Raw genomic sequence first — 27,827 nt, 5'->3', positions numbered from 1 at the left:
GTCAAGCTGTCTTTGGAGATGCCTGGATGGGAGGTCTGGGCATACGATGGGGGGCTCAGGCGTAGATTGGGGCTCCCCTGCTGCTTGCGGCGCTGCTCCACACTGCTGCTCACCTGCACTGCTTTTCCACACATGGCTCCTGGCTGCTTCGTTGCCTGGGGCAGGGAAGGGCGGGGCCGAGGTTGGGGAGGTCTCCTTTCTTTCTGCCTGCCTCTAACTCTGTGTACTGACTCCGACGTTTGGCGCCGGCTTCTTTTTGTTCTGCTTTCCGCTGCCTCAGCTCACCCTCCTGGGTGTGCACGGTAGTGAGCCGGGAGCCCGGGAGTGGATCCTGGAGGGCACCCACCAGGTTACAGCTCAGGGCTGCGAGGAGAGAGCCAGTCCCACAGGACCATGTCTCCTCCCTGTGGTGACGTGGCAGCACTGCACCCATAGCCTGCCGGCTTTGCTGGGAGTTGGGAGCCTGTGGAACAAGGGAACACCCTCGGCCCTGTCTTCCTACTCTCCAAGCATAGCGTGACCTTCTTCCAACCCTTACAGCCTTAGGGATCCTGGCCCCACTGTGGGGAAACCCCTGGTCATTATGGTCTTATACCCTGGACATCTCAGGTGACTCCAGTCTGATTGGATGAATGAGCCCTGTGGTTACCCGAGGCCCTACTTCACCTGTCCCTGGGGGTGTGTGCAGCCAGGTCCTAGGCTCCTTCCCTCGTCCTGCCACTGTTGAGCCACTTATCCCCACACCCCAGGGTCTTACTCTCCCAAGGCAGAGCTTGTTCTTAGGGTTGTGACCAGGGTGGGATTCTCCCGCAATGCAGCTGGTAATCCATCTGACCAGTGTCCTGAGCATGACTTGCACCTAAAGGCCCCTTTGGTAGAAAAGGTGCCAGCTGTGGTTGGTGACCCGGCATCAGGAGGATTGGCACAGCCAAAGCTGGGCAGGTCATCCACTCTGGGCCATGTCCTTTTCTTGCCCTTGAACCTGGGAACGCCAGGCCCACCAGTGCCTTCTCCCTGAGCACCCTGCATGCACCCTCTTCTCTCCAGTGTGACCCACCCCGCCCCTCGTCCCCTATCCTGTCTCTCTCTTTTGGCCAGGATGAAGCGGGCACAGTTTGGGCCCCATGACTGGCTGTCCTTGCCAGTGCCGCCAGGACCCAGCTGGCTGCTGGTGGACACCCTGGAGCCTGAGACCGCGTACCAGTTCAGCGTCCTGGCCCAGAACAAGCTGGGAACCAGCGCCTTCAGTGAGGTGGTCACTGTGAACACTTTAGGTGAGGGCCCGGGGTGGGATGTTGGGAGCGGGGGTTGCAGAGGTGGTGGGGGCGGTGGCCCAGGCAGCTAGCAGTCGGTCTCCCGCGTGCCGATACCTTGCTGAGTGCTCCACAGAGCTGTGCCGTCTGATCTCCCCGTGAGGATTTGTTGTTGGTCTCTGTGGGGTTTGCTGGTCCCGTATCAGGGTGCTGTTGGCCGGATTCCTGTTGCTTTTTCAGGTGGAAGAAAGACACTTAGAATTTTCTCTTTCCTTGTCAGGCCACATGTTTGCCACTTCTGGGGCTTTCAGGGGAGATTGGGCATCCTCCCTCCTTGGCAGCGCCTGCCGGTTCTTGCCTTTGGCCCCAGCCTCACTGGGCGGTAGGCATGTGGCTGCCTCCCGCTGCAGAGTCTTCCAGGCCACCTTCCTGGAGGCAGCCTCATACTCCTCCCTGCCTGGCCACAGTTGTGTTTGCTCTGCTCTGGAGCCAGAGAAAGGGCCACTGTGAACAGGCTTTCCCTAGGTGGTGTAGGTGGTGCGACTCCAGCCCCTTTCCCAGAATCCGCTCCTGAGCGGCCGCCAGGAGTGGTGGACAGCAGTCTGGGATGCTCACCCCCAGTCCTTGGCACCTCTGTGGGGCCTCGTGTTGACCCCCAAACCCCGGCCAAGAAGGGAACGGAAAGAGCGACTGCTGTGCTGTGAGAAAGAAGATATCCCTAGCTCCCTGGAAGAGCACAGGAGATACTTTGATGACATTTAATTATTCCGCCTTCCCCATAGTTCCCATTTCTCTTCCCTTTTGCAGTACACGATTCCCTCATGTGTGTTTAGACATATTCTGAAGGCAGAACCTGAAGCCCTGGGCCCCCGGGCCCTGACTCTGCTTCCCTCTGGGCCGTGACATGTGCACAGGAGCGCGGGAGTGCGGTGGCTGCCCTGGGCCTTGCTGATGCACTGTGGTTCTTCTCCTTGCCCCGCCGCAGCATTCCCTATTACAACTCCAGAACCCCTGGTGCTGGTCACCCCACCGAGGTGCCTCATAGCCAATCGGACTCAGCAGGGTGTGCTCCTGTCCTGGCTTCCGCCTGCCAACCACAGCTTTCCCATCGATCGCTATATCATGGAGTTCCGTGTCGCGGAGCACTGGGAGATGCTTGACGATGCCATCCCCGGCACCGAAGGAGAGTTCTTTGCCAAGGATCTGTCACAGGTGAGGGCTTTGCTCTTCCTTGCTGCTGCTTCCCAAATCCTGGAAGCGACAAGACTCCAGAGGCACTGGAAGCTTTGAGTGACTGACTTTGGGTGTGTGAGGCCAGCCACATACTGTACCTCCTCACCACTGGTCCTGGATTCTCCCAGACTCGCTACCAAGGCCTGGACTCCTCAGATCATGGCCCACAGGCTCGGGGCCAGCTCTGGGGCAGCGGGGACCTGTGTTCTACTGAGGGTCCCAGCACCGCCACAAGCTGGGCAGGGCAGGCTGAGAGGCCAGCAGGCGTAATCAGAGCACTGACCCCAGCCCTTGCTGAGCCTAACCTGGGGTGGGCAGAGAAATTCCAAGAAGAATTCTCTTCTAGGTGTGTCCAGGGAAGAACCCCTCCTCCAGTAATTTAGAGCCCCTGGAGGAAAGTGCATTATCCGTTTTTCCAGTAGCCCCGTTAAACTTGGAATATCTAGCTGGGGACAGGAAGCAGCTGGTTTCCTAAGACACAATCTCATCTATCTTTCTGTCTTCCTTCCTGGACACTTACTTATTAATAGTGGTTGCTAGAGTCGGCTCCCAGTGGCCCTGGAGAGCCTGTTGCACATATCTCTTCCCAACACTTTTGGTGACCTCACGTTCGTAGCTTGAAGTCAGCTGTTATAAGAGTGTTTACACCACAGCAATTGGCCAGTGCCACCATCACTTAGCATTAGACACTTAGCAGTCCTCCCGTGCTTTGGGCGCCCTGCCCTTTGCAAGACTGTGTGCAGGATGAGTGTTTGTGGGGACAGTGGTCATCTCAGGTCCCTCGGCTGACTGGGTATTGTCCCTGGGGCTGTAGGACACGTGGTACGAGTTCCGGGTTCTGGCCGTCATGCAGGATCTGATCAGCGAGCCCAGCAACATTGCCGGCGTCTCCAGCACAGGTATTTTGGGTTGAGGGTGCTCTTGCAACTATAGGGACATAAGCCCCAGAGCTGCATGGGGGTCGTTTTGTGAAATGGCTACTCCACGAGGAGAGGCTGGATTGGAAACTAAGGAGGTGCCTGGTTGCAGCTGCGCGAGTCGTAGCCTTTCTTAAGCCCACCAGACCCATATTTCCATGATGCATGCCATTTCGTGACGCTCAGAAGCTGAGTTTCTGACACTTGTATAAGACACTCAACTCATCTTCTCATTATAGTAGTCAAAACGGACTGGATTGAAGTGCTATTTGCTGTACATTTTCAGTTTCCTCTTGTGGGGGAGGGGCTGTGAATCGGAGGAAACAACAGGTCAACCATGTTTATCAAATGCTTGTGATAGACTTCTTTATAATTATGTGGGTTTTATTTGGAAAATTGCTGTTTGGTGTTTTCCTCCCTTCCTTCCTCTCTCTAGATTTTTAAGGCTAAATAAAGCCAATTCCCTAGCATTTTCTCCATTTATCTTTCTTTCTCTTGGCCCTGGTCCCACTTCTACACATCTTCTCTCCAGCTATAGTTCCTGAGACATAGCAGGTTCCTCCGCCAGTGAAGCGGTGTCCTTGGTATGGGAAAAGGCTCTTGCTTATAAGCAAGTGATGGCATCATTTCCTTGGGCACTGCTCACCCAGAGACCCCTGGGACCAGGTGACAGCAACCTCGTCTGAGGAGCTCATGCAGCGGGACTTGTAGAGTTGGGAAGTGCTGGTGTGAGCACACTGCAGAGAGCATGAGAGCAGGGGCAGGTGTGGAGTGCGGTTTCTGCTTTATACATTAGGCACCAATGGGCTTTTAAAAAAAAAGGTTGTGTCCTACAGGTAGCAGAACCCACAGTCCTTCTTGACTTCTCCTTGGGGAATAGACTCAGAGTTGGAGGAACAGGGTAAGAGCTTGCATCCAAGGCTGGAGCTGAAGAAGGGGTGTTGTGTGGGCCCACCCCTGACCATTGTGTGCTCAGTAGCTCTATGCCAGCTCCTGGCAGGAAATGTGCCTCGTCAGACACTTCCACACAGGGGAAGGAGGATGCAGCAGCCTCAGCATTCCCTGTATTAGGTCCCCCATTTCCAAAGGCTGTAGCTTTCATTTTCCCCTCAGACAATCAGCATTATCTGGATTATTTTTATCCATTATTATTATCGATGCAGCAATGAATTCTGGCCAAATACATTACAATCTATCGATTCTGCCTTTGCTGAACCTAAGCAGTGGCACTTACCGACATAACTTTCCTATGAGCATAAGATGGTAGGCTGGGGTCTAGTCTTTGGCTCGGTCATAACGAGCTCTGTAGACTTGGGCAGGAAAGGAGGACGTACAGCTCCCTATGGTGAAACGAGAGATTTGGCTCCATCTCTGCTGTCCCTGCCAGCTCTAGGGTACTTCCGTACCTGAGATGACCACGGTGCGAATCTTCAGGACGTTGCATCCCTGTGCTAGAAGGGGAGAGGATCTGAATTTTGTAGTAATAATCCCTCTTCCTGCAGTAGTATTTTATCCTCAAGTTGCCTTCACACCTTTTGTAGAGACACCGTGGTGTGAGGCAGGAAATCCCAGACTGGGAGCAGGCAGCTGCATTCTGGTTTGGGCACTGATGGCAATATCCACATAAGCAGGTCTCTCCAACTCAGCGGATCAGAGCTCTTTCATTCAGAGAATGAGAACAGTATGGGTGCTCTGTGTAGCTCATGGGGTTAACATGAGAAGAGCTGATAACGTGCATGAAGGGGCTTTGCAGAAGGCAAAACCCTAGATAAGTATAGATTACTCTTGAAGTCATTATCCCCATGGGGACAGGCATAGATGTTTTCTTCTTTACACCCTCTGGAGAGATTGACTTCTGTAGACTCTCTTCTCTTCTTCCTCTTCGTGACGCCATCCAAACCTCTTCAGTGCTAGAGTTCAGCTTGGAGCCTGAGCCTTGATACTGTCTGTTCTACAAAGGCAGGGTGAGACACTTGGGGACTGAAGGTCGGAGCAGGTGAGGTCCCGGGGAAGGATGGGCTCATGAGTGCTCCCCACCCTCCCTGCAGACATCTTCCCGCAGCCGGACCTGACCGAGGAGGGGCTGGCGCGGCCTGTGCTGGCGGGAATCGTAGCTACCATCTGCTTCTTGGCAGCTGCCATCCTGTTCAGCACCTTGGCTGCCTGCTTTGTCAACAAGCAGCGCAAGCGTAAGCTCAAGCGCAAAAAAGGTGGGTGTCTGTCCCCTTCCCTTGCTCTCCCTGGCCCGGTTTCAAATGCTCCCCATCAAGAGAGATGGACCATTTTTAGCATGGCCCCCCTTGGAAACAGGGACATTGAGATCTTGTGGATAGAGCTGCCAGTGAGACTTGATTTGAAAGTGGGGGTAAGAAGCAGGGGTGGTGGGGAGAGGCTGCTGGGGCCCAAGCTAGCATGAAGGCAGGGGCCAAAGATGCCCACTGTGAGCACCTCCTTCCCTGTGCAGTGGTGCTCCAGCCCCGTCAGCCCCTGCGGATGAGCGTGCTGCGTGGTTGCTGGCTTGGCCTCAGCAGCCTCTCCCCTTCTCTTTCCTTCCAGACCCTCCACTCTCCATCACCCACTGCAGGAAGAGCCTGGAGTCTCCGTAAGTGTCTCTGATCCTGGGAGAATTGTGCTGTTCGTGGCAGGGGGCGCGTAGGTAGACCGCTCGCCTTACCCAGCCGCATCTGTGTTTCTAAGCCATTTCTTCTTGATTGACCTGTGTGTTAATTGTACTTGCCCAGCCCCATCTCAGTGTTTCTAAGCCATTTCTTCTTGATTGACCTGTGTGTTAATTGTAAGTTGTCCACACTGGTAGAGGGAGTGGCAGTGCAGATGATCCAAATTAGCCAGTAATCAGTTTCTCTTCAGCCTTGGAATGTATTTCTTTAGTGTTTTCCCACCCTAGCAGATTTGCCTCCTTAATATGTGTTGCTTAAGTTGATATTAAAGTGAGCTTGCTTGTCTTGAAAAGAGGGGAATGAAGCTGGAGGTGTGCTTAGAGCACAACAGAGAGGGGGCAGACCAGCACAAAAGTGAAGAGGGGGGTGTTCACTGGAAAGATGGATGATGGGGGGGCCGGGTGCGGCGGCTCACACCTGTAATCCTGGCGCTTTGGGAGGCTGAGGCAGGAGGATTGCTTGAGGCCAGGAGTTCAAGACCAGTCTGGGCAACATAGCAAGATCCCGTCTTTAAAAAAAAAGGAGGATGCACGTCCAGACGGTGGAGAGTTGGCCAAAGCATTTCACACCACGATACGCAGCCAGTTTTCTTGAGCATGAGGAACCTGGGTGCTGGGTGGTTGCCGAGAGAGGGAAAGGAAGTCCTGGCCAGCACACTGCCTCACCTCATCCCCTCCTGGCTGTTGCTCCTCCTTGCAGCTTGTCCTCTGGCAAGGTGAGCCCCGAGAGCATCCGCACGCTCCGGGCACCGTCAGAATCCTCCGACGACCAGGGCCAGCCCGCGGCCAAGAGGATGCTGAGCCCCACCCGCGAGAAGGAGCTGTCGCTGTACAAGAAGACCAAGCGGGCCATCAGCAGCAAGAAGTATAGCGTGGCCAAGGCAGAGGCCGAGGCAGAGGCCACCACGCCCATTGAGCTCATCAGCAGAGGCCCTGACGGCCGCTTCGTGATGGACCCTGCCGAGATGGAGCCCTCGCTGAAGAGCAGGCGCATCGAGGGCTTCCCCTTCGCCGAGGAGACGGACATGTACCCCGAGTTCCGCCAGTCGGACGAGGAGAACGAGGACCCACTGGTGCCCACATCTGTGGCCGCCCTGAAGTCCCAGCTCACCCCTCTGTCATCCAGCCAGGAGTCCTACCTGCCACCACCAGCATACAGCCCTCGGTTCCAGCCCCGCGGGCTGGAGGGCCCCGGTGGCCTGGAAGGTCGGCTTCAGGCCACAGGCCAGGCCCGGCCCCCTGCCCCCCGGCCCTTCCAACATGGCCAGTATTATGGGTACCTCAGCAGCAGCAGCCCTGGGGAGGTGGAGCCGCCCCCTTTCTACGTGCCAGAAGTGGGCAGCCCCCTGAGCTCCGTCATGTCGTCCCCGCCCCTGCCCACCGAGGGGCCCTTTGGCCACCCCACCATCCCCGAGGAGAATGGAGAGAATGCATCCAACAGCACGCTGCCCTTGACTCAGACACCTACAGGAGGGCGCTCTCCTGAGCCCTGGGGCCGGCCAGAATTCCCCTTCGGGGGGCTGGAGACCCCAGCAATGATGTTCCCCCACCAGCTGCCACCCTGTGATGTGCCCGAGAGTCTGCAGCCCAAGGCCGGCCTCCCCCGAGGACTGCCCCCCACCTCCCTGCAGGTGCCCGCGGCCTACCCGGGCATCCTGTCTCTGGAGGCACCGAAGGGTTGGGCAGGCAAGTCGCCCGGCAGGGGCCCTGTCCCAGCGCCCTCCGCCGCCAAGTGGCAGGACAGACCTATGCAACCTCTGGTAAGCCAAGGGCAGCTGCGACATACAAGCCAAGGCATGGGCATACCTGTTCTGCCTTACCCCGAGCCGGCCGAGCCGGGGGCGCACGGCGGCCCCAGCACATTTGGCCTGGACACCCGGTGGTACGAGCCCCAGCCCCAGCCCCGGCCTAGCCCCCGGCAGGCCAGGCGCGCCGAGCCCAGTTTACATCAAGTGGTGCTACAGCCCTCCCGGCTCTCACCTCTGACCCAAAGCCCCCTCAGCTCCCGCACCGGCTCCCCCGAGCTCGCCGCCCGTGCCCGGCCGCGCCCGGGCCTCCTGCAGCAGGCAGAGATGTCAGAGATCACCCTGCAGCCGCCGGCCGCGGTCAGCTTTTCTCGCAAGTCTACGCCGTCCACGGGCTCCCCCTCCCAGAGCAGCCGCAGCGGGAGTCCCAGCTACCGGCCCGCCGTGGGCTTCACCACGCTGGCCACGGGCTACCCTTCCCCTCCGCCCGGGCCCGCCCCTGCTGGGCCTGGGGACGGCCTGGACGTGTTTGGACAGACGCCCTCCCCGCGAAGGCCGGGGGAGGAGTTGCTCCGACCAGAGCCCCCGCCACCCACGTTACCTGCTTCAGGGTGAGTGCGCCGCCTCTTCCGCCACGCGCGCCGGGTCGACTTCCTTCCCCACCCGCCTGGCCCTGCCCTCCGCCCCGTCCATCCGCCCGGCGACGGGGCTTGTGCGGACACGCTGCACCGGCATCCCTCGGGAGAGGAGTTCTGGCCGCCGCGGCACTGGCGGGGTGCGGTCGCTGGGGTGGAGCGGGCCCGCCTGCCCGGGTGCCCTGCCGGGAGCATGAGGCGTCCTCTCCAGCAAGCCCCGGGCTCTCAGCGGGCGCACCGCACCAGCACCGGGGAGCGGCGGATCCCAGCGAGTGCCCCTACGGGGGTGGACCCCGTCCCTCGTGGAGTTGACGGCTCTCCGAGTCCCTGTGGTCCTGGCATCGGGCAGTGGTCCCGGGGTTGCCCACACACCTCGTGTCTGGCCTCCTTTTCTTCCCCGGCCCCTCCTCGTTGCTAAGCAGGACCCCGGAGCCTGACTTCTCCAGACCACCAGGCCGGGGGCCTCCCGTTCCCAAACTCCTGGCCCTTAGCAGCCCTAGTGAGCGCCGCACTCCAGCCCCCTCCTCAGCCTCTCCTGGAGGCCCAGAGAAAAGTGTCAGGCCTTGTGACCATGTGCGGGACCCCCACCCCCACCTGTGTACCTCGCAGGAAGCTGCAGAGAGACAGACAAGCTCCCGCGACCAGCCCGCCCGAGACAGCACTCTCTAAACCGTAGCAGCTGGTATTCCAGGTACCAGCGCCTGGACACCTGTCTGTGCCTCTTCTTCTCTCATCCTTCTCTCCTGCCGTCCCCCCTCCTCCTCCCCCTGCACCTCCTTCCTTCTCCAATCAGTCTTTCTCCTCTCTTCCTTCCTCACCATCGACTTGCTCGGAAGAGCCGGCCACGCCTCTGTAGTGCCCCCGGATACCCCGTCCCCCCGCCCTCTTCTCTCTCTCTTTCTCTCTCTGGCTCCGTCCTTTGGTCTCTCTTCTTGATGTAGCCGCCTGTGGAGGGAGCAGAGAGTTCCAGAGGAGGCTGGCCTGGTGGAAGGCAGGATGGGAGGTGGTCGAGGAGGAGGCAGCCCAGCGCCCTCCCCCTGCCCCGTCCCCCACCCTCCCTGGTACCTGGAAGTACAAGGTCACCTCCCACCCCCAGCCCCACCGCGGGCTGCTCCGGGGCCGATGAACGGGGTGCGGGGCTTAGGGCGCAGGGAGGTGGAGGAGCCGCAGCCGCCGCCTGTGCGCGGGAGGTGCCGCGGCCGCCCTGTCTCTGTGCTTTGTGCGCGCTCAGCTCATCTGCTTCCTTCCATCGTGTCTGGGTCTCCGTCTCTCTCCTCCTCCCACCCCCACGCTCCGGCCTCGCCTGTCCGGTGCTCGCTGTGCCCCTCCCTGCTTCCCTCTGGGTGTGCGTGGGCGGTGCCCCCCGGCCGGTGTTGATAACTGCTTTGTTTCTGATTGATCTCAGCTATCTGGGCAGTGTTGTCGAGACAAGCCTCTCCTCAGCTCAATAGGTAAGGGAGCTCCTCGGCTGGGCGGGCGGGGGCGGGCAGGCGGACGGGGCTTCGGCCGGGCCATTGCTTCCTGGACAGGGGATCCAAACCATGTCCCCTCACCGCCCCGTGGGGTGGCCGCTGCCGCTCCTCGATCCCCACGGCTTCTGGGTTCCCCACATCGAGCCACGCTCGGCACCGCCTAGCTGCAGCTTCTGCCCCCCACTCCCCGTCCCCATGTCCGGCCCTCTAGAGCCCCCTGCGGCTCTCCTCACTCCGATGCCTCGCCAGCCTGCTGCCAGTACACCCAGGGCCTCCCACAGAAGCCCTGGGGCCCTGCATGCACCCCGAAGGGGCCCAGAACGCCCGAGATCTGCTTTGCATCTCTGCACCCTTGGGGACCTCTCTGGGGCCCCTCTGGTATCCCGGAAGAGCTCCCCGCACCCTATTCTCCCAGCAGCCCCAGGCATAGCATCCCTTCTCCTGGGGTGGCTGGCCCCTCACCAGCTTCTTGAGATCTTCGTGGTATTAGGCTGTCTCGAGGAGCACAAGGTTGGGATGAGCCCCACTTCTTCCTTGACAGTGGGGTCCTCTGCAGGGTCAGGTCCCTGCAGTCCTGTGGGGCTTTGTAGCGAAATGTCATCACTCCCCTGTGCTCCTTGCCTTCTGCAGCCTGACCTTGGGAGTCACAGGACTGAAATGTGACCTAACCCTTGGGTCCACATTGCTTTCAAGATCCCTGTTGTAGCCTTGTCGACCTCCCTGGGTCATGCTGTAGGGAAGGGTCTTAGGAGGACCTTCCCAAGGGGAGGGGGCAGGCTTCCCCTGGGCAGACAGGCATTGAGCTGGCAAGAAGTGAAACCCCCAGGGACCAGCACTGTGTCCCTCCCCCTGCCCCCGCAGTCAGCCTCTCCTTGAGTGTCCTTCCAGGTGGAAGCTAAAGGAACTTGGGCATTCAGGGAGCCTTTGAGTCCCTCACAGAAACTCAGGGCCACCCGAAGCTCGCTCCCTCTCACGGTAGCTTGACAAGGTGCTGCCTCTCGCCGCGGACCCTCTGCCCTGTGCCTGGGCACACACAGGCATCCGGCACCTGCATGGGAGACGGCGAGCCTCCTGTCCAGGTGCTTCTGGCTTTCCAGGCAAGAAGGAGACAGACAGGTGCCTTCCCCACCTAGAAATGTCAAGGGAGGTTCACTTTCCTAACCAGGGCTATAATTCTCATTCAGCCCTAAGAGTGGCCTCCATAAAGAGGACTGCCCTGACATTTCTTTACCATCTGTAGCTATAAAATTGTCAGCAGCCCAGAGGCCCTGGAATTGTGGGTGAGGCTGTCTGGCATAGGGTGAGTGTGAGGGCTGTCAGGCAGCGTTTATGAGCTCACCTGCTCCCGGGCCCTCCTGCGGCCAGAGACCCACTGGTCTTCCACCTTCCTCAGCTCCCTCCCTGTCCCAGCTGTGACTCCTCCACAGCCCCCGGAGGTGTGGGAGCCCTAGACTAGCTCTCACCCCAGCTCCTGGAAATTCCTAGACTCTGTTCTCATGTGTTATTCCTCATCCCTTCACTCAACTCCATTGACCCTCCCCTTTCCCAGTGTCCCCACTGTGCCAGATCCAAGAGAAGCCCACTCTCCTTTCACTGCTGTGGCAAACCCAGAAACCAGGGGTAGCGATGAGGGACCATCGTTTCTCTCCCGGGCCTGGCCAGCATCCCCAGCCTGGGAGAAGGAGACCCTCCCCATCCTGAGTCAGCCCCTCGGTGCTGGCCTCTCCTGCCTGCTGGGAGCCTCCCCGGTACGGCTGCTGGGCCCTGGGGAGATGCAGGCTCTGTTCAGATGCTGTCTCCATGCTGCGCCTTTTGCATGTGTGCCCTCTTGGTCTTGCTTGGAGAAGTTGTGACAGCTCTTGTCCACGTGCGTTCTCACTGTTTCTTTTCCCTTCAGTTCCTCTCCTGTTCCTTTGGTCCATATGTAGTTGTTGCCCCTGCCTCTCCTCTTTTCTCTCTCCCTTTTTTTCTCCTCTTCCCAACTCCCTTCTCAGCACGGGGAGTTGTGTTGCGTGGACCTGTCCTTTCTGTGGACTATTGGGAGGCTGAGCCAATTCTTAGCTCCCTTCTGAGCCTAGTGATGCCCTATCCTCACCTCTGCTTCCACTCCCTTTCCCGTTCAGGCTGACTGTCACCGCAGGGAGGCAGGTGGGTCTGGAGCATGGAGTGGCCCCTGTCCTGGGTCAGCTGTAGGAAGGGGCCCCTTTGGAAACAAGCCTCTGCCAGGTTCTGAGGCAGAGCACTGGTCTGAGCCCGGCCCCACACAAGGGTTCCATCTTGTGGTCAGCGGGGTGGGCTCAGACCTGCAGACTCCTCAGACTCCTGCAGTGGACCCACCCTTTCCCTTGCTGTGGCCCGTCTGTGAGTGGCTTTCCCCTGCCTCCATCAGTGTATAATCAGGCAGTGGTGTTTGCTCTCAGGTGATTAGAAGAGGAGAAAAATGCACATCAAGCCACTGCTTCAGCCTGTTGGCCAGGGAACACTGAACAGGGTCAAAATGGTCAGCTCCTGGGCGCTGAGCTAAGGAAATATGCAGGGGGTTTGACTTTCCCTGTCCTGAGGCTTGCCTCCACTTTGACCTGGCTGCATCTTTCCCCGGCTCTTCTGGGTAAGCTGAGAGCTAAGCAAATAAGACCTCCTGGGCTACCTGGTCATGATTTGGGTTTTGTACGGATTTTTTGAAAAGAGAGAAAAAGAGTGTTGGCTGGGTGCGGTGGCTCGTGCCTGTTATTCTAGCACTTTGGGAAGCCAAGGAGGGCAGATCTCCTGAGTCCAGGAGTTCAAGGCCAGCCTGGGCAACATAGTGAAACCCCATCTCTACAAAAAATACAAAAAATAGCTGGGCATGGTGGCACATGCCTATAGTCCCAGCTCCTTGGGGGGCTGAGGTGGGAAGATCATCTGAGCTGGGGAGGTCGAGGCAGCAGTGAGCCGAGATTGTGCCACTTCACTTCACTCCAGCCTGGGCGACAGAGACCCTGTCTCCAAAAAAAAAAAAAAAAGAGAGAGAGAGAGAAGTAAGTTCCAGGCAATTGTTGGTAGTTCTGTACTGCAAAAAAACACCTCTGTGCCAAGGCTTTGAGGCCCTCATCTTACAGTAATCCCCTGAGTCCCTGGAAGAAGGGGAGCCCCAGGGTTCTTAGCATTCCTGCATGCTTTAGAACAGTATAGGCTGGTTGGGAAGAGAGCTGTGACCTGAAATTCTTGGAGAGCCCAGGACAGGCTTCTGGTGTGATGGCGTCATCTATGGATCAAACTTAGATTTACCTGACAGCTGAATTCCAGGGATAGGATGGAGTTGCTTCACTGAAGCTTCACTGAAGCTTCCCACTGAGACATTGGCACCAAGAGCTCCATGACCAAAGGGCCCCAGGTGGGGCTGGCATTGGCAACAAACATGGCCACCTTCCAATTCGATTGCACAGGGCTTTACATGCTGTTGGTAAAGTCTGTTAGGTCACATTCTATGCGTCTTTTCTGTACCATGTGCCAAAAATGGACTCATTTTGCCTGCCCCGCTTCCTCCCTCCTGTTCTGCCAGACACCAGCTTTTGTTTTTTCCTCCTGCATTGGGTGAGGGTCTTGGTGTGTCCAGAGCCTTCTTTTGTCCTGTGGCTATGCTTCGGTGCTGAGCCCAGAGCTAAACAGGTGGACAGCAGGTGTCCCGGAAGGGCTGGAGCTTGGCTGTTTCTTAAGGGAAAATCGGCTGCTTCTGGTCACTGGATCATTACTGTTTGGGAATTTTTGCTTGAAGATACAACTTAAGCAGGCTCCTCTCCAGCCCTGGTCTGTCTTACTGGGGCTGTTCCACCAAAGCACAGAACGTCAATGCTAGCCTCAAGTACGTTGCAAGGCAGATCTATTTCTCAGGTGTGGCGGGGATGCCATGCTTTTCTTCTTTGTAGCTGCTATACCTGTGTTGATTGGGAAGACGCTGGAAGGGCAGTTGAGAGGTGAGCCTAATGTTAAGAGTCTTGGCTCTGTCCCACGATGACTGGATTATTCAACAGGTTGCTTACCTCTCTAAACTTCAGTGTCTCCGTCTGAAAAATGGGGGCATTGTAGTATCTACCTCTTAGGTTTGCTGTAGAGATTACAGGCAATTATTGTACAGCAGTGCCTGCTGTGGTAAGTGGTAAATCAATGCTAGATGATAAAAATGACAACAGTGCTAAGATGTTGATTCTAACCATCATATCACCCCTGGAAGTTTCACCTGGCTTGAAGAATCCCTAACAGTTTTCAGGGCACCCTGTACCGGTTTCTCTCGTGCCCCAGCGGTCGCCCTGGATGACGTTGGAGAGCACTGTTCTTGCTGGTCATGTGCCTCCCTGACCACACGTTGCTCACCCTGTGTGGTCCTCCTGAAGAGGCCGGCCAGGAGACAGAGATCGACTGAACAGGTGGATTCACATTAACTTTCCTTCTAGGCAGCATGAAGAAGCCTCAGTTGAGGATGAGAAGGGGTGAGGATGTGCCATCCACAATGGGAAAGTGTGCTCCCTCCTGCCTGGGCACCTGCACCCTTTGTCTGCCTTCCCGCTTCCTTCCCAGCTGCTGCTGCGCTATAGGATCTCTCTGGGTAGACTGGCATGTTTGGCCACTTCTTCACGAGAGGGCTGTGTGTGCCTGTGTGTGCACCTAAGGGACCCTGTGTAGCCTTCTTAGCTCTGCTGTCAGGGGCTATGGAAAGTCAAGAGGTTGACCCTGACCTGAACTTTGAGGGAGCCTTTTGAAACTTTATGGACTAAAGGACTAGAGAATGATGACATCCCCCAGGAAGATGGAGGTCACTGCATTGCCAGTGCATGCAGGAAACCCCAGAGACAGAGGCTTATCTGCAATTAGTGTGTAAGTCTCCTCTTCCCGCCTCGCTGCCAAGATATTTGATGTTGGGGAGAAGAGGCTGCAGGCTTCCTATCCCTCTTAACATTTTTTTTTTTTTAACCTCAGACTGCTTGCTGACCTTTGGGGTCTTCTTTTGCCCTCACAGCATTGTCTGTCCTATACCTCTTTTAATCAGGACTTTCCAAAAACTGTTTGCGATGGAGATAGGGGAGGGAGTTGGGGGGTCAGGAGAAGAAGAGCGAGGCACACCCATCCTCCGTGGCCCCAGATCATCCCTGCTTCTCTGATCATGTGCTAATGCCAGCGCTGGTGGGAAGACAGAGTGACCTGTCTCTTTCTCTTTCCCCTTCATTCCTCAGGCTCCGAGTTGGGTTACTTTGAGAAGAAATGGCATTGAGAACATGTCTTCTAGGTTTTCCTCTTTTATGACTCTTGAAAGATTGTCTCCAATATGCACCGAGTGTCACAGACTGCCCCTCCTCTCAGCTCTCTTGGCTGTCTTGTGTACCTGGGCTGCTGCATGGCTGTGGCCAGACTGTGGACCCTGTCCTAACCGTGCACTTGATCCACCAGGCAGGTGACAATCAGGATGCAGGAAGAGAGGCCAGTACACATGGTCTTCTGTTCCAACAGCCTCGTTTCTCTGTTGAATCCTAAAATATAGAGGTTCACCACGTTCTTGTTACAGACAGCAAGGGCTCTGGGAGGCTACCAGATTTGGTTGTTCTGCCGTCATCTCCTGCCACTTTCTCCTGTTCTCTTACATGGCCGAGGAGAGCTGAGCCTAGTCTGCAGGGTTGAGGAGACACTGCCCTGAAAATGTTGGTATATGACAAGTATTTGTTGCTGTTAGCTGCTGCTGTTCTGTGGGAATCTTGCAGCTGCAGGAGAAGAAGCTGGCAAGGCTGGGTTTTGTGCAGCCTGTCTTACTGGGGGTCGGGTTTCTCACTTAGCACCCCCTTTTCTGGAGATGGAAGACGATTCACTGGGATATAGGAGCTGCTTGCCCCCTGCTCTAATATGCCCTTTTACTTTCCATTCAAAGGTCTTGATTGTGGTGATTTCCCAGACGTTGAGCCTACTTCTGTCTCTGACACTAAATGCATCCCAGCTTGAGTTACACAGGAAGGTGCTTACTATTAAAGTCTCTCTCTCTCCCTTTGCTAGGGTCTTCTGATTGCTCTGCAGGTTGGTTTCCATCCGAGGTGGGCCATGCTCCTGGAGCTTCCTACTGGGTTTTCTTCTTTCCAGGAGCAATAGAAAGGCGGGTGTCATGGAGCCATCGTGGGCACCTTGGGCTGTGTAGGCCTGAACTCTGTCCTCCTATGGGTCAGCTACTTGGCTTTCTTCCAGCCCCTCTTCCAAAGCCTCACACATCCGGGAGCTGAATTGTGGCTCTCTGGTTGTCCTTTCCAGAACACTTTCACCTGCACCCGGGAACGCTGCTGCACCTGAGAGGCTGGAGGCTCTGAAATACCAACGGATAAAGAAGCCCAAAAAGTCATCCAAGGGCTCTTCGAAGTCAAAGAAACGATCCGGTAAATGATGGGCAGCGGCCCGCCCCGCTCCTCCCACCTTGCCTTGCCGTTGTCAGGAGGGTTATTGGGCTGCCGTTGTCAGGAGGGTTATTGGGCTGCCGTTGTCAGGAGGGTTATTGGGCTTAGGGCCCCAACCTTGGGCTTTCTTTAGAATTGAATCCACAAGCTTCTCTTGTCCTTTGTTTCTTTTTTTAACACTATTTTTCAAGCAATACACAAACATAATTTTCATATACAAAATGAGAAGGATAAGGGGACTCTATCTGATTGCCCTCCCAATTTGTTTCCACTTACCTAGAGAACTGTTGTTTTCAGCATGTGTGCTTTCGGAAACTTTTCTGTGCCTACAGCTTCAGAAAATGTATCCTATTGTTTTGGTGTGTTTTCAAACAACACAAATAGTACAGATATATTTTTCCACTCTGCATTTCACCTTGCACATAACTCTATCTCCTTCCTTACTTCCCCTCTATCATTTCAGGCCTTCTAGTGAACACAGGCATGACGGGACCCCATGTGGAGCTCAGGGTACATTGCAGCCTGGGCCCAGCCTCTGCAGGTTGGCTACACCCTTCTCAGTGAGATGGAGTGAAGCCTCCTTACCCCACAGAGAGGGCGCCTCTATCGAAGTATGTCCGATGTGTATCTAGCAGGGATACGTAGCTTCTGAGTGCAAAACGAATTTAGCCCTCTTTAAGACTAGAAAATTCTTTAATATTTGTAAAAAACCCTCTTTTCATGAATGATTTTAGGAGTGTTGTAGCAGGCTGTCAAGGAAGAATGCTAAACAGTTGCTTTGGAGAGCTTTGATAACTGTTGTAGAGTAACTCTCTTTATAGACAGGATTATGGGAGAGTGTTATACAGAAATTCAAAGCCCCACGAATCTCTGGGAGACAGTGATCACTTATGCTCAGTTAGCCTTTGGCTGGTACTAGTATCCTTTCAGTTTACAGACGGAAATACTGAGGCAGAGAAAAAGAAAATGATGTTTTTAGGGCTTGGGTTAGAAACTGGAGCTCAAAGCTGCATTTTCAACCAATTTAAGCCCATTCTTAACCCATTTAAGACCCATCAATATATATTTTTTATAGATGTATAACTTATATATTTCTTTATTGCAAAAAAAGTCACATCAGAGACCTGCATTCTCTCTTGTTCTGATGGCGGTGGTCCTGTTACCAGTTCTGTAGTGGCATCTTCCAAATGTCTGTCTTTAGCCCGGGTCCCTTCCCTGAGGTCATGGCTCATATTTCCAGTTGCCAGCTGAACATGCATTTGGGTGTTTCATATGCCTTTACGATGTCTAAAGCAGAGTTATTGATCAGCCTCTCCAGGTCTGCTTCTCCTCAGCTCTTCCTCAGTTTAATCACTAGCACTGGTACCCACTGGGGTGTCAGGCCCCTTAATTCCCAGATTCTTCCCTTGCCTTCACATCTTATGTCGAGCCCACTAGGTAATGCCTGTTAGCTCAGCCTTTGCAACATATCCTGAATCTGGCCACTTTCTGTTGTCTCTATTGCTAACTCTGTGTTCTGAGTCACTGTCTGTCCCACCTTGACTACTGCAGTACCTCGTGGCTGGTGTTCCAGCCCTATCCTTGTACCTTGCACTGTGGACTCCACACACAGCCAGCACAGCGAACTGCAGGACACATAGCAGCATCCTTTCAGTCACGAACTCACATGTGCAGGCGTGTGTGCACATACACAAACACATACACACTTGTGATTAAAACCTTCCCATCATAACCAGATTCCCATTGTAACCAGAACAGATTTCAAGCTCCTAGATGCCCTGCCTGTCTTTGTTGCCTCACTCTTTTCCAACTGAGATGACCTCCCTTCTGTATCAGGGACACACCACATTTACCCTTAGCTTGGGGCTTGCACACATGCCATTTCTTCTGTTGGGAATAATTTTTCTTCAGATCTGTGGAAGGCTCATAATTTAAGATGCAATTCAAGTGTTAACCCTTTAAGGAGCAGAGTAGTGCCTCAGTTGACCCTATTTTATCTTTGTAGTATTTTCAGTAACTGCAAATTTTATTTCTGTATTTTTAAAGTCTTGACAGTTTGTCTCTTCCTCTGCACCCTCACATAGATGCATAGTTTTTGAAGCCAGCAAAGGCATTCTTGATTAATCTCCAGAAGGGCCATGAGGCAGAGGAGAGGCCCGGGCAGTCCAGGAAGGGTCAAGGCCTGACCGTTGCACGCGATTAACATCTTGTATAAAGTCGGTCATTGCTTGGGGCAGATGAGAAAGATGTCCTGAGTCCCAACCTGTTCCTTCCTGATCCCCAGTCCCTAGAATGATGCCTAGTACTCAAGAGGCACTAAAAGAAATATTTGTAGACTGATTGAAAAAGAAATGAATGAGAAAGAAAATCCTCTCCATTCCACTTTCTTAACTCTTATTCAAGTGAAAGGAGCAGGGTCAGGTTGCTGGTTGTCTTGGCGGAAAGGAAGGTGGTTTCTCTGCAGCAATTTGGTCTGGTCTCTCTAGACTCAGGTGATTCCTTTGTTTCAACATTAGAAACCCGGAACAAATGCAGGTGGAAAAGGTGAGCAGGCTGCGTGCTTCGTTTTCATCCGCTTGCTTCTCTTTTGCGTCCCTCTTCCTTTCTCCCTAGACGGTTCTGCCTCCCAGACTCAGCAGCTTCCCAGCTCTCAGGTTCTGTGGCCCGATGAAGCTGTCTGCCTCCGAAAGAAGAAGAGACATTCTCGTCCTGACCCCTTTGCCCGGCTCTCAGACTTGTGCCACCGCCAGCTTCCGGAAGACCAGACAGCGATTCTCAACAGTGTGGACCACGATGACCCAGGCCATGCCACTTTGCTGTGACTCCACCCCACTCTAGGTGTCCCCGGGGCGAGGTTGCTGGGCTCAGGCAGGGAGGGCCACTGTGTGGGGGTGTGTCCTCCTCCGCCTGCCAAGGGCGGCCCAGACCTTTGTCCTGCATGCCCCCTCTTTTGCCAGAGCGGGTGTCTCCCTCCAGATCCTGGCCGCCTGTCTTCAGGACGGAGGGTGGGCACACCTTCCACCTGTGGGCCGAGGTCAGGAAGTGGATTGGAGACTGGGCGACACCTGTCTCCTCCCCTCCGCCCCCTGCTTCACTAGGTTGATTTTTCTCATCTCTTCCAGTGTCTTTGGGAGTGAAGAGGAAAGCAATGGCTTTTACTGCTCTCTGCTTCTGTTTCAGTTTTTCAAGTCCTGGAAGAAGGTTGGACTTAATGTCCATCTTCCACACCCCACATATATATAGATATAGATACAGATGCATATGTCTGTAGTGTGTGGGTTTCTCTATGTGTGTATATATATATATATATATATGTACATTGAGGCAAAGTGCTGTTGCTCTCTGTGGTCAGTGGAGGCAGGAGGAGGGCAGTGGCCAGTTGGGGTTTGCGAGCAGGGCTGGCTGCACGTTGGCCAGGTGCCTGACATCTGTCTTGGGGGATTCTTTCTCCCAAAACAGGATCCATGTCTCTCAGCTGAATTCTCCGTGTGTCTCCTACCTTCTCCCACCCAGAGCAGAAATGGGGCCTTGCCGTGGTTACCGGCTGCCTTCTATGGGGGTTCAGCAATGAGTTACTGCAGAACTAAATTCAAGCCTTTATTTCTTGGTTTCTGGGTGAAGAAGGGGTGGCCAGGCACCTAGACCTGCATCTTTCTTCCTGCCAGCGTGGCTCACGCTGCAGAAGTAGAGGCTACTCAGCCGCAGGGCTAAAGCAAGCCCCTGGTGCACAAATCCAGCTCATCCGTCGGCACCCTTCCGCCCAGCCAGGCCGTGAGCTCTGTGGTCAAAGGCTCCCCCGCTGCGGAGCCACCTGTGTTAGCGCCAAGCTGCCGGCTCTATTTATACCGTCTCCGGCTCAGCACTCTCTGCAGCGCTGTTCCACAGCGGCTGATTGGATCCTCCTTTCCTTTTGTGGGAGCTAATTCTCCAGATTGATTAATTACCACTTGTGTGGAGCTGCCTGTGGCTTTCCTGTACTCACCACGTGCTGCCTGCTGACTCTTCTCTGCCCTGGGGCCTTCCTCCTCCCGTGGACCTGAGCTCTAGGGGGATGGGCTCAGGTGAAGCTAGGGCGCCTCCGGCTGCTGGGGCCTGGGACGCTCTGGATCCCGTCCTCTTTGCCCAGTTCTGTTCTGTGGCTGAGGCGTAGGAATGAAGGCCGGAGGGGTGGTGAGTAGGGTCTGGGCACTGACTCTTCCTCTGCCAAAGTCTCGTCCTGGTTCAAACTCTTAGCATCCAGAAGCTTCCGGAGATCATCTTCCCACTAAGATGTCTCTCTGCCGGTAAGATATGGTGCTGCCCAAGGACAGGGCAGAAGGCCCCGAGGGCGGGGTGGAGGGCAGATCTGCCCCTCCCCCACTCTTGTGTGGGAGCCCCCCTTCTGGCTTGGCTTAGAATGAAGGTTCCTTGAAGTATTTCCTTCTTGGTGCTGCTGCCTTGGTGGGTTTGGGGGCACCCACCTCTCCCGAGTTCCCTGCTTGGACGTGAGCCACGGCAGCACTGGACGGCTTCTGCTGGTCTCATGCAGCTGCCATGGGCTTGGCCCAGTGACCTCGCAGGATGAGGCCTTGGATGGCTGCTGTCTCTTCTTGGCATTTCCATCTTAGGAGATGGACGTCTTCTCTGCCACACCGGCCCTGGTCCTTCCTTTCACCCAGGGAGCTGAGGACCAGCTCCACCCTTGAGGTTTACCGTGCTAGTAACACCCCCACAGTTCCTTTCTGAACACATCTGAGGGGGTCGTGGTGAGAGGCACACAGGGGCTTCTGAGACTGGGCCGTGCACCCTTGGGGTGGAACCTGGGCCTTCCGGTCGATGTGCTTCTCTGGGGCATTGGAATCCACTTGACCACTGAGCACCAGCTCTGCGAGATGGAAGAGCACACAACTCTTTGTGTTCTTTTTTCCAGGTAGCACACCCTCTGCCCCCGTGCCGTGATGTGCTGCTCACTTGGGCGTCTCTCCTGGGGGATGACGGGAGCCGGCCTACCTGAGGTGTTGGGGTGGGAGGTGGGGATTTACCGCAAGCTGACGTGCAGCCTTTGTGCACTGGCAGTGTGGGGTTTTTCCCCCCAGAGGAGCTCAGGGGGCTCAGCCAGGCCCTGGGATGCACTGGGAAGTGGGCATCAGGCTATCAGCCTTCAGGATGAATTTGGCCTAGTTTTCTGAGCACCATCCTGGGAATTCCAGCCCTCAGGTTAGAAGAGAAGAGGAGATGATGAGGTAGAAGGCTTTGCTTCTTTCGGATGTCATGTGGGGCTGAGATGCTCAGGCTGTGGTTGTGCCTTCCAGGGCACCCCCGTGCTAACCAAGGTGCTGACTCCTCCTCCACTTCCTCTGGCAGTGCCTGTGACCTTAGCACATAGACCCAATGCGGGGAGCCGTGCTTTTCGCTGCTCACTGAGTGGCCGCTGTGCTGTGGCTTCCCTGGCTAGGGCAAGGACGTCAGGTCTACCCATCTCTCAGTGGCCTGCCTCTCATTCAGCTCCCATGAGGGCTTCCTCCTGTGACAGTGTTCTCGGAGGCCAGCAGCCCTCCTGCACCCCGTGGACGGCGATGGAAATTGGTGGAACGCAGTCCCCTGTCTCTGTGGGATAGAGGGTGAAGATGTCACAGGCACAAGTTTAGGTGCTGGGTGTGGGCATGTGTGACAGCGTGGTTGTGAGCATGTGCGTGATGGGGGTGTAACCACCTCTAGGGACCAATGTCCTTCATAGTCCGCCTTTGAACAATGGCAGTGACTACTGATCAGCTTCTTAGGACTTCTGCGCTCACTCTGTGGGAGATCACGCCTTCCAAACTTCTCCTTTTATGGTCTGGCGGCCTTGCAGTAGACACGGCTCAGATGTCTGTCTGCCTCTTCAGCATCGTGGCTGAGAACTGTGGCTATTGTAGTGTCAGGTGACCCACAGACCAGGAAGAGGGTGAAACGGTTCTTAGTGGGGCCTGGACAACTGCATTTGCGTGGGGAGAGAAGATGTATGACGAGGCCGAGAGGCGAAGCCTGTCTCTATTTGCTGGTGGGCTGCCGTGGGCGCCCTGGTGCTGAGCGGGGTCCTGTGCTGGATTGTTGGGGTGGCTCTGGGCCCAGCATCTGGGAGTGGCCCTGCCTGCTGCCAGTCTGCCTCTAAGCAGCTTCCCTCGAGAGACTGGGGGTAGGACAGGCCTTTTGAGATTCTACTTTCTTAACAGGAAGGATGCCTTTTTCCCAGCAGGCTGGCGGGGTCTGTGCCCTCCTTTAAGGTGGCCTAGTCCCACAACCATGTGCTTGGGGGAAGACTGAAGCCGGGTGGATTGAGCCAAGTATTTCTTGTTATTTTTCCATGTTCTCTGTCTTTATTTTTGATTTGTGATCTAAAATATTTGGGGTTGAACTGATTTAATTTATTTCTCTGCCCTTTTGGTGCCGAGGAAACTGGGGTAAGGTTCAAGTGTGAAATTTTCTGATTTTATTTGGGGTGGGGGACAAGGTTGACAAAACAGTAGCTTCTGGGGAGAAACAGATTTCACGGAGCCTCCAGCATCTTTGGCACTGCCCACGATCTGAGTCTCCAGGGCTGAAGACTGCGTGGCTGGAATCTGTTTCTTCCCATTTTGTTAGCAAAAGCCTTTTCCAGGCTTGGGGGTGGGGTGGGGGAAGAATTGTACATAAAGTACATTTTATTAATATGTAGAGAAACCTAGGAAAAGAAAAGCTAATGGTTAATCTTGGGCTTGCTTTGCTTGCATGTAAAGGAGCTTTGGGGGCACTGCAGGGATGGTTGGGGAGCTGCAGGAAGGGGCAGAGGATGGAGCCGAGCAGGTCATGGAAGGCCCTGTGAGTCCAGCCTCTGCGGCACTCTAGGAGCTGTGCACATTCCCACTGGGGCTTCTAACCCAGCCCTGCCTGGGTATCTTCTTCAGATAAAGTGGATCTAGTAGGTGGTGTGTAGAGCCCCATGTGGCTGTGTGTGTTGCTTTATGGAGAGGGCCAAAGAGGTGTCTTATTGGCCAGATCTAGATTGACTAGGGTAATGGATGGGGCAGTGGTGTTTCAGGAGGGGGAGTTGGAGAAATGGAGGGTGGAGGGGAGGCATGTGTGCTTTGTCAGGTGTTGGTGAGGCTGGAAGGGGCACAGAGGGTGAGGTCAGGCATGGGTTAGGATGGTGAGACCACCCTAGGGGGCACCAAGCCTCAGCATCTCTTTGAGTCATGTGATAACTTAGTTACTTGTAAGGGTGCAGGGTACACACTGGGGGATCATCCCAAGATGATGAAGAATGATTGCCTGGTGGGCATCTGGCTGGGGAGTGGTGGCCGTGCAGGGCGTGTGGGAGGGGGATCTGGGCATCGAGGACAGATTGTGGGGTGGGGTCCTGCATGTGAACGCAGACTGGATCTTGGGAGAGGTCTTGCTTCTTAGCTAGATCTTCCTTGCTTCTTCTAGAATTAGCCTCTAACACTAAGTGCCCAAACCAAACATGGACATCTTCTTTATATTGTATTTAAACTTCATTTGTTTTCGGGGGCTCCTCAGGCCCAAAGCTGAGAAACTTGTCTTGAGATGCCCATCCTATCACCAGCTCTTCATCAGTGGAGAAGGAAGTGCCATTCTCGTTTTCCTAAGCTGCAGTGGTGGGTTGCCTCTCCGTCCACAATCTGAAAATGTTCATGGGCCTTGGTGATGGTGATGGTGATGGTGATAGAGAGGAGGAACTGGAGCCTGACGTGCCTTCATCTCCCTTTCCTCTTGAGGTAGAGAGGCTTCCTTCAAGCCATGAAGTTGCACAGTGGCTTCGTGAGGCCTTCTCTTTACTTTCTCTTCTTTTGATAGGCTAAAGTCAGTAGTCTGTGGTGGAGGTGGGAGGGCAGAAGCGTTTCACCTGAAACTCTCGGCTTGACCAGCCGTTCTTCTCTCTTTAATGTCTCCAGCTCTGCTTTCTTTTAGATTAAGAGGCAGAATTAAAAATCTCCTCTTTAGAAGAAGTCGGTAAACCAAGGATCAAATCTCAGATTGGACTTTCGCACTCTTACCAGCTTGCTGTTTGGCTAGGGGTACCCATCACCACCCTTCCCTCTGGCTGCGAGTGAATCCACACTGGTCCGGAGCCTTATTTCTGTCTGTACTCTCAAAACCTTCTTTCAGGAGCAAGTATAATAACCCCACCAGATGTTCTGTGTGTTAGGTTGCCAAGAAGGTGGAAGTTTTTTTCAACCTCATTTTAAGCTGTTAGAAAAACACTCAGTAGATTAAATTTTGTCCAAAGACACCACCATCCCCTGAGGGATCCCATGTAGGATAAGGACAAACGAAGCATCCATACAGGGGTCATTAATGGCTGCTCACATCTTAGAGAAGGAAGAGTCCGGATATCATGGTTACCATATACTCTGGTGGAACAGTGGCCAGTCATTAAAGTCACATGGGTGTTGTCTTCTGCGGCGTAGAGGACAGTAGTAGTAGTTAGGGTTTCGGACGAGAGCTGGTGAAAAGCTGCCGGCTTTGGAGCCCTGGGTGGGAGAGCTAGATTGGACAGTTTTAGTCCCGTGGCTCAAATGCTCAGCTCCTGTCCCTGGTCCTTGGTTGTCACCGTTCCCATCACTCTAGATGGGGACGTGAATGGCTGCCTGGGCCTGCCTTTCTTTCGGGTCTTGAAGAAGTGTGCTGCTCCAATCCTACCTCTCCGTGGTACTGGATTTCCTGGATTTATTTTGGGAACTAGGGCAGGTTCTCCCTCGCCACCCCGTATACACACCAGTTAGCTTCCCTTCCCTTTTCCTTTCCCCACTTCTGTATGGCTCCAGGGATCGTGAACATGTGCGTGGTTTACGATGGGGAGGTGGTGGGAGGGGCAGGGAATCCCGGAGGGCAGGGGGTTGGGCTGGGGAGGGGACTTGCATTTTCGGCCTTAGAAATGCCGCGGGCATGCACGTGTGGGGTTTTCACATAAGCCATGGGAGGGACGAGTGCCCAGCCCTCCTCACGCTGGTGGTAGAACCTAGGGCTTTGGCCTCCTTTTGGCACAGGGGTCTATGAAGCTCTATTTCTGGTGGAGGGATGGGCCTCCTCACGGTCATCTTGCAGTTCTTGAAAGGGTAGTTGTCAGCCACTCTATCAATGAGGATTTATATGGCCTCGCATGAACAACGAGAGGTGTGCCATGGCCGACGGTGTCCTGGCAGGGCTGGAGAAAGGGGATTGTCTCCTGTGTCCCTCTGCAGGCACCAGGTTGTCCTCCTGGTCTCTAACCCCCAGCCAGCTGTCTAGTCCAGTGTTTCTTTTCTGGATTCAGGAAGTAAGTGGGGGGTGTGTGTGTGTGTGTGGTGTATGTGTGTGGTGTGCATGTCTGTGTCTGGTGTGTGTGTTGTGTGTGGTGTGTATATCTGTGTGTGGTGTGTGTGTGGTGTGCACGTGTGTGGTGTGGTTTGTGTGGTATGTGTGTTTGGTGTGGTTTGTGTATTGTGTGTGGTATGTGTTGTGCGTATTGTGTGGTGTGTGTGTGTGGTGTGTCTGTTGTGTGTGGTTGTGTGTGTGGGGTGTGTGTGTTATGGTATGTGTGTATCTGTGGTGTGCGTGTATGTGTGATATGTCTGGTATGCGTGTGTGTGGTGTGTGTTGAGTGTGGTTTGGTGTGTGTGTTATGTTGCGTGTGGTGTGTGCGTGGTGTGGTGTGTCTGGTGTGTGTGGTGTGTGTGTTTGGTGCATGTGTGGTGTGTCTGGTGTGTGTGTTTGGTGCGGTACATGTACTGTGTGTGGTGTGTGTGTGCTATGTGTTGTATGTATTGTGTGTGGTGTGTTATTGTGTGTGGTATGTGTGTGTTGTGGGTGTGGTGTGTGGTATGGTGTGTGTATGTCTGGTGTGCGTGTGTGTGTGTGTGATGTGTGTGATGTGTCTGGTGTGTGTGTGTGTGATGTGACTGGTGTGCGTGTGTGTGATGCGGTGTGTGTGTGTTGTGTGATTTGGTGTGTGTGTTGTATTGTGTGTGTGTGTTGTGTGTGTGTGTGGTGCGTGTGTGGTGTGTGTGTGGTGTGGTGTGTCTGTTGTGTGTGGTGTGTGTGAGAGAGATTTGTACAGACATGCTGATTTGCCTGCGTAGCGTCAGGCCCAGGAGACCCTCCTTCATTTGGCTCTTTTGCTAGACAACTTCTGTTTGGGTAGGAGGGTCAAATTAGTAATGCACCATCTTTAATGTATTTTTTATGGAGACTACATAAAATTATATAAATCTACAGAATTGGTTCTATTTTAAGGAGCGAGGGGAATGTATGTGGGAGGCAAGGATCAGATGCAATCGTGGAGACTGGGAGCTTCGGGCGAGTGGCACCCGTGGGGCGTGGGGAGTCGGGAGGGCAAGAGATGAGTGCCAGGCAAGATGGGCAGGGGCCCGTGCCCTCTGCACACATATATAAATATAAAGAAAACCTAGATAAAGTCTATATATCTCTATATCTATATGAAGTCATAGTTTGCTTTATTTTTGTACCTGTGCTTAGAGATGTTTTGAGCAGTGCTACCTTCCCAGGCAGTCTGGAATACTAGCTCATGCCTTGACGCCACCTCCTTCCCTGCTCTTCCTTTGATATTCTCTCTGTTCAGAGTTGCTTGGGTCTTTCTGATGGAAATGTGTATGTATGAAAAGTTTGTAAAATAACAAAACAAATAACCCACCTGCAGGAAGGACAAGTGAGCTGAAGGTTGTGTGGAGCTGCAGGACCTGATAGCCCTAAAGAACCAGGACCCATGCGTCTCTTGCCACTTGGGAGGGATGTTGACTTGAACTTCTTTGCAGAGGTGCTTAACAGGGCAAGGCTGAGGAGATGAAAACTGTGACTCCATCCCCATGTGGCTGTGGAAAGGTACCCAGTTCCTCAGAGAAAACCTGGCTTCACAGCATTAGAAAGGGGGTGGTTGAGACTACCTAGGGACCTACGGTGACGCCTGTCTTGGTTTGTAGCCCTGTAGCTCAGACAGCTCCTAGAGGGCATGGCAATGGAAGAGTTTGTGAGGCTGGCTGCATGGGCTTGGTCTTGGAGAACACATGGCCTGTTTAGTGTTGCTGCAGATTCTTAGAGCCAGTGTGAATGTGGTATGTAGTATAAATATGTCATCTATGTTTTCTTCAGTTATTTTTAATTGGAAAATAAAGTGCCATTGCAAATAGGATGGTCCAATCCTGGGACACTGAGTGGAGGATCAGGAGTGAGAGATTAACTTTGGGCCAGACTGGGAGAATGGGTCTTAGTGGAACCTTCCTTCTGGCCCCCAGCCGGGGACTTACAAAACTGAACAATGTATTGGCAGAACTGGACCCACAACGGGAGATTCTGGGGAGCAGGAGTTCGCTTGTATCTGAGCAGGAAGCAGTGTGCCCTGAAGAATACCTCTCTGAGCAAATTCCAGACCTCACACATATGCAAGGGCTCTGCCTTGCAGCCTCAGCAAGCGTCTCCTGGTGCTAGCTCCTTCCTGACTTGCCCGGAGCTCAGAGTGATGTATTTGAAGCCGGTGCTG

The 27,827-nt window shown here is 54.5% G+C and overlaps 1 protein-coding gene across 6 annotated transcripts in view; it reads left to right on the top strand.

The window, feature by feature from the left end:
• Nucleotides 1-25,172, top strand: part of IGSF9B (immunoglobulin superfamily member 9B) — a 52,067-nt gene extending 26,895 nt beyond the window's left edge. For 2 of the 6 annotated variants that reach the window (XM_024255491.3, XM_054525456.2), the window contains exons 13-20: nucleotides 1,099-1,274; nucleotides 2,239-2,465; nucleotides 3,301-3,385; nucleotides 5,452-5,613; nucleotides 5,960-6,005; nucleotides 6,781-8,436; nucleotides 16,197-16,318; nucleotides 18,950-25,172. In XM_024255491.3, the coding sequence (XP_024111259.2) occupies nucleotides 1,099-1,274; nucleotides 2,239-2,465; nucleotides 3,301-3,385; nucleotides 5,452-5,613; nucleotides 5,960-6,005; nucleotides 6,781-8,436; nucleotides 16,197-16,318; nucleotides 18,950-19,158 (2,683 nt within the window). In that variant the 3' untranslated portion in view covers nucleotides 19,159-25,172. The other 4 variants (XR_010135616.1, XM_063711493.1, XM_063711492.1 and 1 more) reach the window with 4 other exon arrangements.
• The last annotated feature ends 2,655 nt before the right edge of the window (nucleotides 25,173-27,827 follow it).

The sequence above is a fragment of the Pongo abelii genome, chromosome 9 (genome assembly GCF_028885655.2).
Source record: "Pongo abelii isolate AG06213 chromosome 9, NHGRI_mPonAbe1-v2.0_pri, whole genome shotgun sequence".
Classification (NCBI taxonomy): Eukaryota; Metazoa; Chordata; class Mammalia; order Primates; family Hominidae; genus Pongo; species Pongo abelii.
The sequence above is the reverse complement of the archived record's forward strand: the minus strand, read 5'-3'. Positions and strand labels throughout refer to the sequence as shown.